The sequence below is a fragment of the Podarcis muralis genome, chromosome Z (genome assembly GCF_964188315.1).
Source record: "Podarcis muralis chromosome Z, rPodMur119.hap1.1, whole genome shotgun sequence".
NCBI classification, from domain to species: domain Eukaryota; kingdom Metazoa; phylum Chordata; class Lepidosauria; order Squamata; family Lacertidae; genus Podarcis; species Podarcis muralis.
In genome coordinates, this window is record NC_135673.1 from 31,771,914 (window position 1) to 31,785,420 (window position 13,507).

Consider the following 13,507-nt stretch of genomic DNA (forward strand, 5'->3'; position numbering starts at 1 on the left):
AATACAGTGGTACCTTGGTTCTTAAATGCCAATCCACCAATCAGAAGTTGTGCCTTGGTTTTCAAACATTTTGGAAGTCAAAAGGACTTCTGGAATGGATTAAGTTTGGTGCTTTTTTTTGCTTTTTTTGGTGCTTTTGTTTTTGCTTTTTATTTTGTGTTTTTGAGGCTTTTTCAGTTAATTTGTTTTTGTGACTGTGTGAAACCCAGTGCAGCTACTGATTGATTGATTGATTGATTGATTGATTGTGTGGCTGTGGAAATGGATAAAAAACCCCCATCCAAACAATGACTATCATAAGTGCAGATAAGAAAAAATAAAAATTTCAAATTTTTTTATCTACAATGCTGTCTTATTTATTTTATAGTACAGTACATTGTTTATTGCTTTCATTTTATGGATCAATGGTCTCGTTAGATAGTAAAATTCATGTTAAATTGCTGTTTTAAGGATTGTTTTTAAAAGTCTGGAACAGATAAATCCATTTTGCATTGCTTTCTATGGGAAAGCACGCCTTGGTTTTGGAACGCTTTGTTTTTGCAACGGACATCCAGAACAGATTAAGTTTGAGAACCAAGGCACCACTGTACCAACAGTACATCATTTTATTTTTAAAAATGCATATTGCTTTAGAAAGTGTGAATTAGGCATATTCACCTTTCGATGCAAACTTAATCAGATTTTCCCTCCTTCCTTACTGGTTGCTGCTGTGCTTTGTTGTCTTTGAAGTCAAAAACAACAATATCTATGCAAGTATCTTTGTCCAATTACTTTTTTTAAAAAAAATTAAGTTTCTCTGTTGATGGAAAAGGATCATCATTGGCACATGCTTTCCCACAGAGCCAACATGTTTATGTAAGGAAAAAAAGAGTCGCACTATAAGGGAAACAGATAATGAAACCCTGTTATTACTGTCTTATCACCAGTGTTATCTGCAATGTTTGGAGGCTCACACCGAGCATCCATTAGAGGACAAGAAGTGTTGACCTGCGGAGAATGGACTTGGCAGGTCAGAAAGGTCGCTGATCATATTCCTTTGGGGTGACTCAGGCTGGCCAAGGAAATCCGGAATTTAGGAGCGACTGGGAAAACAAGCAAGTGGAACTGTGGATATCAAGTCTAATTTTGCACGATCCAAACAGTGCTGCTCCCACCAAAGCAGAGCTCTAACCAAACTGAGAATCCAGCCCTTCAGGGAAAACTGCCTTACAGTACTTGAAAAGCTACAAATGATCTTGTGCTGCCATCAGCATCCCAAACACAAAAGACAAAGCAGAAGGGAAGGCGATGAGAGCTCTCAGAACCAAACACCAAAAAGATGCTCGGATCAAGGGAGGAAAAAATCCCAAAGCTTTTTCAACGAGAGTTTTCCTACTTCCCAGGGTCAGCCCTAGCTTTTTGGGTGGGGACTCTTAGCTACGGCACAGAGATAACATGACAAATTCTTTGCCTGGAACACTCAAGAGTCATTAGGCACATTTGGTCTGCAAAGTTTCTCTTGAGATGCCAAAACAAACAGGCCCTGCCATTGTATTGAAGTTTCCCATCACAGCCTGGCCCTCCTTGCCTAGGAAGTAGGAGCTGGAACTTTCAAGCTCAATGACAAAGCAGTTCATTCCCCTCCCTCTTCTCACAAGGGCAAGGAGCAACTGTACCAAGCACATAGGAGCCAACTTCTAGAGGCTAAGGGGTCTTCAGGCTTCATCCCCCCCCCCAAATAAAGTATTTGAGGGGGCTGGTTCCCTCCAAAGTTGATGAGCATTGCCATTCAAATGTGTGCCACATCATGTTTGTGTGCCACAACATGTGATTGATGTGTGGGGGGGTAACCTGGGGGGGGGCACCCCTGGCTGCACATGAGGAGGCCTTTGAGCAGTGGAAGTCAATGTGGTAGGGAAGGGATAGAACAAGTGTGAGCAAAGCCGTCCATATCCATTTCTCATTTTTCCAGTCTTCAGTTCTCCACATTTCCACGTCAGTTTGAAACAAATTAAAAGCCCTCACAAAAATTCACCTGCATTTTAGTGTACATTTCTTCTAATGCACACATTTGTTTGCAATTTTGCCAAGTATGCTCATTTTTCACAAAGCATGCAATGCGGTTTTGTATGTCATTTTTCCTAATAATTTTTGTTATGCAGACCTTACCCGCAATATATGCATTTTTCTACACATTGCTTGGCTGAAGAACTGCACTGCAAAATTTGGAAAAGTTTTGAAAATTTGGGAAATTTTGAAAGATGGCTGTGCTTTGGTTCTCATATTACTTAGGTGGGCTTGTCTTTAAATGTGAACTGAATCCAATTCTTCCCTCATAACTTGTGTAGACTCTATACCATCTGGCTGCAGTGCAGAGAGAGAAAAACAAAACTGGGCTGTTTTTGTACCTGTTGAGAGACCAGGTGCCTTTTACAGTCCCTAAATTACCAAAATCCCTAGCGGCAGCTATTCCACCAGTCTATCTGATCTGTCTGTCACAATTCCATCTGGCCTTTACAGTGGTACCTCGGGTTACATATGCTTCAGGTTACATACGCTTCAAGTTACAGACTCCGCTAACCCAGAAATATTACCTCAGGTTATGAACTTTGCTTCAGGATGAGAACAGAAATTGTGCTCTGGCGGCGCAGCAGCAGCAGGAGGCCCCATTAGCTAAATGGTCTTCAGGTTAAGAACAGTTTCAGGTTAAGTGCGGACCTCCGGAACGAATTAAGTACTTAACCCAAGGTACCACTGTATATGAATTGTAGCTTTAAAGAACTTGTGTATTAAGCATTCATCCTGATTTGCACAAAGCTTACACAGAGGTTAAATTATGCCCCACTTTTACTGTGTACTGTATTCTGCTTTGTTTAAGGGTCAGTTATACAACGGTGAACATTCATCCTGCTTTGCTTGCAGGGTGTCATTCACACATCTTTCTGTTACCAGGGTGACTGTCCCCCCGCCCCCAGAAAAAAGGGGTTGTCGTGCAAGGGTTACAAAGTGCTTCACTTCACTTAAAAATGCACAAATCTAAAGTTCTGCCATGCACTTGAACTGCTCGCACAAAACTGTGACTATCTGGAAGCACCTTGACTTTGATTTTCCTTGCCTCCCTCCCCAATCCCTTTTCCTTCTGTGTCATGTATTTTTAAAAAACATATTTTTTATTAAAGATTTCTTAGTTTACAACTGTATGTGCAATGTCTCCCCCCCCCCCAAGTTTCATTTTCTACAGATCAGTTTCATTTGTTGAGACATTAGTGTTACATTCGGAATACAGTGGTACCTCGGGTTAAGAACTTAATTCGTTCTGGAGGTCTGTTCTTAACTGAAACTGTTCTTAACCTGAAGTACCACTTTAGTTAATGGGGCCTCCTGCTGCAGCCGCTGCACGATTTCTGTTCTCATCCTGAAGCAAAGTTCTTAACCCGAGGTACTATTTCTGGGTTAGCGGAGTCTGTAACCTGAAGCGTCTGTAACCCGAGGTACCACTGTAAAAGGGGGAAAGAGGGGGAGGGGGGAATGGTGAGTGGGGTGGGGTCAGGTGGCAATGCTTCTATTCTACTTAGTGTATGTGTGGGGTTTTGTGTCAGTGTCACTTGCGCGGGTTCTCTTCACTATTCACTTGTTTCTTTGGTGGTGAGAGAGGTTGGGGTTGGCCTAGGGTGTGGTTGTTTGTTTGTGATGGCTGTGGTGAACTTAATTTTCATGTGTGAGTAGGGTGGGTGGGTGCTTATTAATCAGGTTAGCCATATTGATTCATATGCTGTTGGTGGATTCTTGTTGTTGTCTTCTTGGGCTGTGTATGTGATAAAAGGGAACCATACACGCCATATATTTGAAGTGCATTTAAAGCATATGACTGCTCCCAAAGAATCCTGGGGAACTGTAGCTTATGCATCACTAAGTGACAATTTCCAGCCCCTTTAGTCCTCCAGGATAGCACTAAAGTTCCCAGGATTCTTTGGGGGAAGTCATGTGCTTTAAATGAATATTTTAAGTGTCATGAGTCCTGTGGCCCTGCCTGTTTCAGAACTGAGGCAGTAGCTGCTGCAAGATAAGGAAGAAGAGTAGGATATGGAAGGAGTAGCCCAAGAGGGATGACAAAGACCCTGTTATTTTGCCTTTAGAGGTTGGGGGCGGAGAGGCAGTCACACTGGCTCTCTGAACTCCATCTCATTGCTGAGAACCCAATACGACCTCAGCTACTGGGAACAGGCCCACACCTCTCAGAGAAAAGATGCATCAGACTTGCAGTAAGAAAGAGTCCTACGAGTAAACAAGCCACGTCTCACCTTTTTAATGCCAGGAGTGTTGTGATTGTTTGTCGAGATATCTTAGAAGCTCTTGATACATTTAAGCACCTGATGAGAGACACAAAATGGCACCACCTCCCCACCAGGGAAGAAAGGGCGACATCAGGATCTGCTGCCCCTGTGGATTCTGCCACCTGAGGCGGTCACCTCACCTTCCTTAATGGGTGGGCCGGCCTTGCTCACTTCCCATCTCTGACACCTGATGCTGTTTCTGAACTCTCTAGTCATGCCTTAGGAAATCTCTGCCTATAGGCTGATCTGTAATGTTGCAAACTTTCTTTCTTATTCACACTTAAGAGTCTCTGTGATAGCATCTGGGATAAGAGCCAGGACAGTAAGCCTGAGAGCATGGATTTTCTTACTGATCTGTATAAGCCTCTGAAAGCCTTTCCAGCAGCACAAAATGTGTTAAATAAATATATGTCTATGTTCTGTGCCAAAAACTGCAACATTATGAGACCTGTATGAATCAGGCACCCACAATTAACCATACTGTTCATTTTAATGTCAATGCGGTTTTTAAACATGAATATAGTAGGCTGGGTTACAACTTAAGCTGGGTTATGTTCTTAGGATCACACCTAAAGACAAAATCACACATAGGATTCAGCTATACAGCTGCAAATACAACGTTTTTAAAATGTGTTGTAAAAATGTGTTTAAAAATGTGACACTAGAGGACGACAGTGAACTATGCAAAATTCAATGTATTTTTCAAAACTTTTTAAAAGAAGGCATTTTCACAGCATTTTTAATATGTATGTAGATTCCACCATAGACAAAGCCCATAGGGTTCAACAGTGGGTGGGATTGCCAAGGTATTTTTTTCCAGAATCCTGCCCCTTTCTGACCCCATTCCTTTTTTTAATTGTTAAGCTTAATGCACACAAGTTAAATGCTCACAAGCTGCATACTTACTGAATGTAAGAAATGAGTATGTTTATAAAGTTTAAAAAGCCAGTCTGGTGTAATAATTAGAGTGTTGGTCTAGGACCTGGGAGACCAGGATTCAAAACCCCACTTAGCCATGAAGCTCACTGGGTGACTTTGAGCCAGTTACTTTGCCTCAGCTGAACCTACCTCACAGGGTTGTTGTGAGGAAAATAATGGGGAGGCAGGAGAACCTTATATGCCACTTTGTGCTCCATGGAGGAAAGGTGGGATAAAAATTAACTAAATTTCAGATATTGGGTGTCACCTTAGAAGAGGCATTGTCCCTTCATTTTCATTTCGGAGGAGGAAATGCTTTATTCTGACCATGCCTACTGCAATGGTACAAGCACCGCCCAAGTATGTTTTTCTCTCTCTTCAAAACTATTGTTTTGGTATAAAATAAGCAGTCTGAAACCCACGTAGCTGCTTCTACTGAGAAGCAAGTCCTGTTGAATTTAATTGAATCTATTTCTAGGTAAGTGAAGTTATACTCACTCACTCACCGTACCTGCAAGAAAGTCCCATTGAACACACTGAGTAGTCCCACTGAACTCTTCTGAGTAGACATGTATAGGATGCATTTCTTTAATCGGATGATAATCCCGTAAATTATGCAAATATAATCAAATTTGTATATGTTTGCTTCTTTTCTGTCATTTCTTTTACTGCTAATTGTGAGCACCAGAGAGCCTACTTTTCTTCTCTCCCAGCTTTGCCCAGTGTTGCTTTCACACTTCCCTACTTATCTCCATACCTGTGAGAGCTAGAGACTTTCTTCTTTTTCTTTTTTCTTTTTTTAAAGAAAACTAAGATTCTCACAGTGCTGAAATTTTCATCACAATGTAATACAGTCATGCCTCGGGTTACAGACGCTTCAGGTTGTGCGTTTTCGGGTTGTGCACTGCGCCAAAACCGGAAGTACCGGAACGGGTTACTTCCAAGTTTCGGCGCTCATGCATGCGCTAAATCACAACCCACGCGTGCGCAGACACGGCACTGCGGGTTGCGAACACTGCAGGTTACGAACGTGCCTCCCGCACAGATCACGTTCGCAACCCAAGCGTCCACTGTAACACAATATATACACTCCCCAACATATGGGTTCCAGAGCTGAATCCTTTGATGATCCAGTTTAGTTCTTCTTCAAATCCGCCCCCCCCCCTGTGCCCTGTATGCCCCCCAGCCAGTCTTGCATATGCCATTAGTTCTCAAAGGCACTGCTTGAACTACCTTACAGAATTCACAGACTACAGGATTGCCAAAAAAATTTTGCAGACACCACTCCTCTACTTTGAACAGAATCCTGACAAACAGACATTGCATGCAACCTTTCACTGCATGGGGGGAAATAATGGGGGGAGGACTCCACCTGCTAACATTATGTGTGTTAAGCTGCTCTTAAAGGTTCAGGCCAAGCCACTTAAGAAATGTGGCAACCCAAGGCTAAAAATTAATACCTGACAGGCTGAAATGGCGGGAACTGGAATCCAGCAACACCTGGAAGGCCACAGGTTCCGCTTGACTGTTTTAACGAGTGATGCCAGGGACTGCCTGCCAGAATGAGGCTTCACTTGTCAGGCCAGCAAAATGCTACTAGCAAAATCATAGGAAAACTGAGCTGGCAAATTTAGATACAGACAGAGACCCTGCACATCTACCCTGTTGCTGCCATCAGAGCAGAGCTCTGGGGCAGAGGTCCAGGGTCCCATGCAGCTGAATGAACAAAAACACACCCACCCTCCATGCAGCAGGGATGGCTTCTCACATTTTGAAGGGGACAGACATTGCCATCTAAGAGCACCTACACCAGAGCTTTCCAACCTGTGTGTCGCGACATGCTTGTGTGTCGGCTGCAGTGTGTAATGGTGTCATGCGAACGCTCCTCATGCTCCTCCCAGGAATGGAAAGGGGTTAGTTTAATCTCCGGTTTGCTAGTAAAACTGAACTATTGTGTCGCGAAATGATGCACATCTAAAAAGTGTGTCACCAACATGCAAAATGTGGAAAGCTCTGCACTGCACAGTAAGGCCACTAAGCCCAGAGTCTAAAATCCCTTTGCAATAGCTAGATAAGCACCATACCTTTAAAAGACATTCAAAGCACCCACAGAATCCTGGGAACTGTAGTTTAAGGGCATTGAGAATTGTAGTTCTGGGAAAGGTCAGTTCCCAGGATTCTTTTTTTGTGTGTATGGGGGGTGGGTGAGTGTTGAATGTGCTCTGAAGGTATGGTACATACACAGCCAACATCACCACAGCATATAAACATAAAGAAACAGGGAAGCAACTATGGATGACAAATGGACTATCTTTACCCCTTCTGGCTGCCAGGCACATAGTCCCAGTCTGTCTCCACTGCTCCGATGTAATATCTTCTGGTGATGCCAATGCTCTGCTCAAAGAGGCACCACAGGATGACGATGCAGCTGCACAAGGGCAGCCTCTGCATGGTCTAGTGTGTGTCGAAGAGACTCCAGAGGCAAAGGCAGTTCCGATTCAAGGAGAAATCTAGGAGGAGGTAGGTGATGGTTGCCTGACCTATTTAGCAAGCGCCATCCTCAACGAGGGAAGTGAAGGCAGGCCACGGAGCAACTACAGGTTTGGGCGAAGCTCTAACAAGTTTTCAATATGCGACCGGATAGGGAATCACGGTCACACACACAGACTTTCAGTGTGCTGGGATGTGTGAGTGAGCAACACTGGGTGGAGAGCAACAGGATGGAGAGGGGAAAAGCCAAAGGGGGGGAAAGGTTGAGCAAAGTTTAACCTCTTATTCGCTGTCGGGACACCAGATCCAGGATTAGGTTAAGAATTGGCTCTGATAGACAAGGCCAAGACTCATCTAATGCATCTTTCTCCAACAGCAGCCAGCCCCTGTAAGTCTGCAAGGATGAACCAGCCATCCTTCTTGTTTCTTCTCCTTGCATCTTATATGCAGAAGTATACTATCACGACAGACAGTAGTTCTGCTAGCCAATGTGTTCTGAAGGTTCCACATGACCCAGTCTGAGGGGCAAGCTGTGGCAGCCTGGCTAATGGTCAGGTATGATTGGGGGTGAAGACTCTCTCAGAGGAACCTGATCTGCCGTTGCCAGAGTCTGTTTGCCTATGAAATTCATTGTCTCCTCCACTGAACAATCTGGCTGACTGCTGCAACTTGAAAGTAGGTTACAGAACCTCTCTCTCAATAACTTTAATTATAAAAACTTTAAAAGGACAACATCACGTGCAAATCATATTACAACAACACGAAACATATAAAAGAAAAACAATCAAGAACAGTCACCAAAATGGCTTCCTTGAAAACTGAGGGTAGTACCAAGCAAAGCAGGCGACATAACGTTATAAAAGAAAGAAGAGGAACATCACCTTGTTAAACTGGCTTGGGTGAAGGTAGCCTGATTCTGAGCAATCAGTCAAGTGAAATCATCTGTCATAGGGGTTGCCAAATAAGTCATGCTTCTCTGGGATAAGCGGCATCATACAGTGGTACCTCGGGTTAAGAACTTAATTCGTTCCGGAGGTCCGTTCTTAACCTGAAACTGTTCTTAACCTGAAGCACCACTTTAGCTAATGGGGCCTCCTTCTGCTGCCACGCCGCCACCACACGATTTCTGTTCTCATCCTGAAGCAAAGTTCTTGACCCGAGGTACTATTTCTGGGTTAGCGGAGTCTGTAACCTGCAGCGTATGTAACCTGAAGCATATGTAACCCAAGGTACCACTGTACGTTGTTTGTTCATCTGCTTCACAAAAGACATCAAAGTGGTAACAAAGTCCACACGGAACCTCTTTGAAAGCCATAGCCAGGTGCAAAAGAGAAGAGTGGGCAACCTTCTCTTAGAACCAAGGAACATGGTGCAAATGCTCAGGCCTGGTATTCGTTTTCAGCACCATAACTGAGCTCACATTTGCACAAAAAAATCACTCCTGGTTTCTTCACACACACGTTTTCTACATCTCAGCAGCATAATTAGGGCTGGGGTTAGGGGAGGCCTTATCTTTAAAACAATTGGAACTCTTTTCCCCTAGTGCAGGGGTGGGGAACCTGTGGCATCCCATATGCTACTGGACTACAACTCCCATAATCTCTGACCATTGACTTTTGCTGGCTGGGGCTGATGGGAGCTGGAGTCCAACAACATCTGGAGGTCCACAGGTTCCCCACTACAGCAGTGGCATGGGCATCCGCATTCTTATGAAGCTTCTGTCACCACCTCAATATTTTTTTTTTACCCTTCCAGCCTTACAGCATGTCTACCCTGACTTATGGGATTATTATACTGTTGATCCAGTTCAAAAGTTCAGCAGGGTTAAAGCTTCCTAATCTCCTCAGGGTCCCAGTCCAGCTCTTCCCCTCACCTGCATTCAAAAGCTATTTGTGTTTTTAAAAGCCATTAATAATTGCAGTGAATGTCATCCCCTTTACTTTGACCTTTATCCACACTGTACACCTAAAGCTCATTAAAGCACATGGCTTCCCGCAAAGAATCCTGGGAACCGTAGTGCAGTATACTCCTCATAGTGCTACCATTTCTAGCACCCTAAACAAGTTCATCACATCCACACCATAAATTTAAAGTGCATATATAGCACATAGCTTCCCCCATAGAAAACATCTGTGGTGAGTCTGGAATTAACAGGTTTTTCTGAGTCAGTTTTCTAACAAAGAGAGATGAGAATGGAGGAATTTCCCCCAGAAATGTCTACTAACTTTTTTCATGGTCAAAACAAGTCCTCTTCCTCCCTACCTCCAGCCTAGGAAAGGGCTGATGCAAGATGATTCACCAAAATGTTTTATGCAAATCCTCTTTATATATATTTTTATATTAAAATGACTGTTTAAAAAAACAGAGTTGCTTGTCTCAAAGTATTTTTGGAGTACTATGAAGCATAACAGGCAGGAAAATGATGGCAAGGATCTTGGCTTCTCAAGCAAAGGAGAAACACAGGGCAAGATCAGTGAGGGGGATCAAAGACCTATTTATCGTTCATTTCAGACACAGTATTGTACTACCTGCCCCAACTTAAGAAAAATCCCCCCTCTTTTAAGGTGCTTTTCAATCTTGCCCACTATGTCAAAAAGGTTCCCTACCCCTGGACTACATAAATAAATATATCTGCCCTAAATCTTCTGCCAGTCAGATTTATTGGATAAGCTCAAGTATTTTGAGAGAGGGCAAAGAACTTCTCTCTCTCTGACCCCTTTCCCCACAACATGCATAATTTTATAAACCTCAGTGATTCCTCTCCTCTCCTGAGTCGCCTCCCTCACCCCAAATTCAAAAGCACCAAATGCTGTAGCTTTTCCTCATAGGGAGGATGCTAGTCGTTATATCATGTTTCTCCAACAATCCTGTAATAAATATAGCTGTATCCATTGATGGCTGATACATTTTCAGAGAAAGGAAAAGTCGTTCTTATTTAGAAGTCATCACATGGCAGAGGAAACTGATATGACTAACACATAAGACAGAGAAGACTTCAGCAATGACTAACTCCTGAGTGGTGGTTGCCCCAGACACTGATTCTTTAAATTTGAAACGAATGAGTCACGGGCAGGCATCAGCACCCATCCTTGTGCACCTGGGAGAGTTGATTGGCACCAACACCTGTCTCGGCGCCTGCGCTATGGGCAACTTCAAGCCTACCATGTTAAATTTCCCAAAATGCCCTGGAGAACCCACCATGGTAGCGCTTCAGAGCACTGTGGGAAATTTAAAATGACAGCTACCTGGTGCTGTTCAAAGGGCAGCTACACAGCTCTAATTGAAGGAGTGATTCAACTATTACTGGGTAAAACCACTTTGGAGTTTCCCTACTGGGCCAGGGGGATGGTAACAAACAATGGTGAGATAATGAGGGGTCCTTCTGAGCAGCTGCCTCAACCCTTGGCCAGTGCCTGACCTGGCTGAGTACTGCCACTGGACCTTTCTGGGAAAAATCACTGCTTCGCACTATGGAAAGGGCTTCTTCCAGCCTGCAACACCTGCATAAGGTGTTGCAGTCTATATTTTAAAAAACTCCATTTGTGAAACTTTAGAGGGTATGCATTTGAGCTGTGTGGGTTTCCTTTGCTAAAAGCAAGAAAATTGAGAAGTCACCTGCCAAACCACAAAAGTTTGGTGGCTGAGGGAAGCAGTGGCTTTTACCACTTTGCTTCCCATAACTCTATCCGTACATGGGTGAAGGGTACTTGGAAAGCATGGGGGAAATTGCTCGAGGCAATGAGCTAATCTTACAGGGCTCCTGAAAATGGGCCCCAATTCTTTTTCTAGGGACTCTCCCATCTGAGTAAGTCAGAAGTGAGTCAGAAAGTTCACATCTTACAAGCCACCTACACCTTCCTTCTGGTTATCCAGGGGAAATGGCCTTGGTAGCAATTGTCATTCATCACTCAGGGAATGGAGCCTATGAGGGGGATAACACGTTATTGTCCTGAATGAGGCAGAAAAAAAACACCCACCAAAAAGGATGAATAAAACATGGAATTTCCTAACAACCATATCAAAACGCGGACTGCGGGGGAACCTCATTCTGTTCAAATTTTTGTCCTTGTTTTGGTTTTGGGTTGGTTGGTTTTCATTATTTGCAGTAACCCATCAAGTTTAAGTGAAGAAGGAAATTGTTTAATGGAAGGGTGTGTGGCTCTAGCAAGGTAGAATAAAATCAAATTGCAGAATATAACCTTCATATTAGACTCTGGAGAAGGAACTTCCTGAGGCAGCGTACACACCATTCGTTTAAAGCACATTTCATGCACATTCACACATAGAATCCTGGGAACTGTAGCTTAGCCTTCACTGAGCTACAATTCTCTATTACCTGAGTCAGGGAGGCTGTGGAGCACCCTTGCTTGGATGTAGTGGAGGGCTGGATGAGGAGCAATAAGCTGAGTCCCTGTAACTGAGAGCAGCGTTGGCCCAAGGCATTTTGGCACCTGAGGAAAACTCCAAAATGGTGCTTCCCTCCCCGTCAGGGAAGAAGGGCTCAGGGAAGATCTACATCAGGAACAAGGGTGGGGGAGGGGGAGAGAGAAAGATAGACATCAGGATTTGCAGTCCTGGTGGACCCTGCCACCTGAGGCGGTCACCTCACCTTGTTTCATGGGTGGGTTGGCCCTGGCTGGGAGGCTCCCAAATCTGGGAATTAGATGTTCTACCTATTGCGCTGGATTATATGGCATTCACTTTGAAGTTGCAAGTGCATAATTTGGCGGGGTGCTCATAGATCCAGCCCTGTCACTAGAAGTTCAAGTGGCCTCAAGTGGTAAAGAGCACCTGCTGCCAGCTTTAGGTGGTTCACCACCTATAGGTGTTCCTGAACAGGGAAAGCCTGACTACAGTGTCCCGTATATTGGTAACCTCAAGTTTGGATTTGTGTAACACACTCTGTGTGGGGCTGCCTTTAAAGCTGGCCTAGAAGCTGCAATTAGTGCAAAATACAGCAGTGAGTCTGCTCTGTGATACAGCCAGCTGAGAACATACAACACCCCATCTGAAAATATTGCAATGGCCGCATTATGTGTTGAACTGAGCAAGGTGGCAGCATAACTATGGAAATCCTGATATATGGCTTGTGTTGACTTGTATGAATTTTTGGAGCTGCCTAAAAGAATGTCTTTTTGACCATGTATATGCTCAGTATTAGTGCCTGATCTGATCTGTGTGTGTGTGTTGCTTTCCTAGTTGCTAAGAATTGATACAATTTTTATTTTTATCATATGTACTGTATTTGATATTTTTATGGTCCCAGTTCTGGGACTGCGACTGTAGCAAAGAGAAGGCTGTAGATTACATGAATGAATGAATGAATGAATGAATGATTGATTGAATGCATTCTCCCATACTGCCTTAGTGTCCAGGGAGAGCCAATGGTTTGAGCCACCTGAACTGGTGGTGCAGTCATTTTTGCAAACAATTCTATGAACTCCTTTTGATGTAAAAGGTCCTTAAGCAGCATTTTATCCACAGAGCAATGAAGATCCTCAGGAAGCACAAAGAGGCTATGTAAACATTACCGGCTTAAATTACAGCTAGAACATTCTTTATTCTTAATTCAGATTGAAGCTAGTTTTGGGGGAGAGTGCATCAAAAAGAAGTATTTCATAAGAAATAATGGGATAAAGATAAATATGGGTTGTGGCTAGTGTAAGGTACATGTACGCTGTTTCCCAAATGGGAAAGTTTCTCAAATGGAAATGCACCAGATTCAGAGTAAATGGGAGTGTACACAAAGCCAGTAATTGAACAAAACATGCCTTATTTCCAGAAAA

The 13,507-nt window shown here is 43.6% G+C and overlaps 1 protein-coding gene across 1 annotated transcript in view; it reads right to left on the reverse strand.

Annotated features, from left to right (window-relative positions):
• The window catches only part of F8 (coagulation factor VIII), a 68,836-nt gene extending 60,922 nt beyond the window's left edge, over positions 1-7,914 (reverse strand). Inside the window, exon 1 of the mRNA XM_077922674.1 lies at positions 7,549-7,914. Within this exon, the coding sequence (XP_077778800.1) occupies positions 7,549-7,682 (134 nt within the window). The 5' untranslated portion in view covers positions 7,683-7,914. The remainder of the gene's footprint in view (positions 1-7,548) is intronic.
• Positions 7,915-13,507: the final 5,593 nt, after the last annotated feature.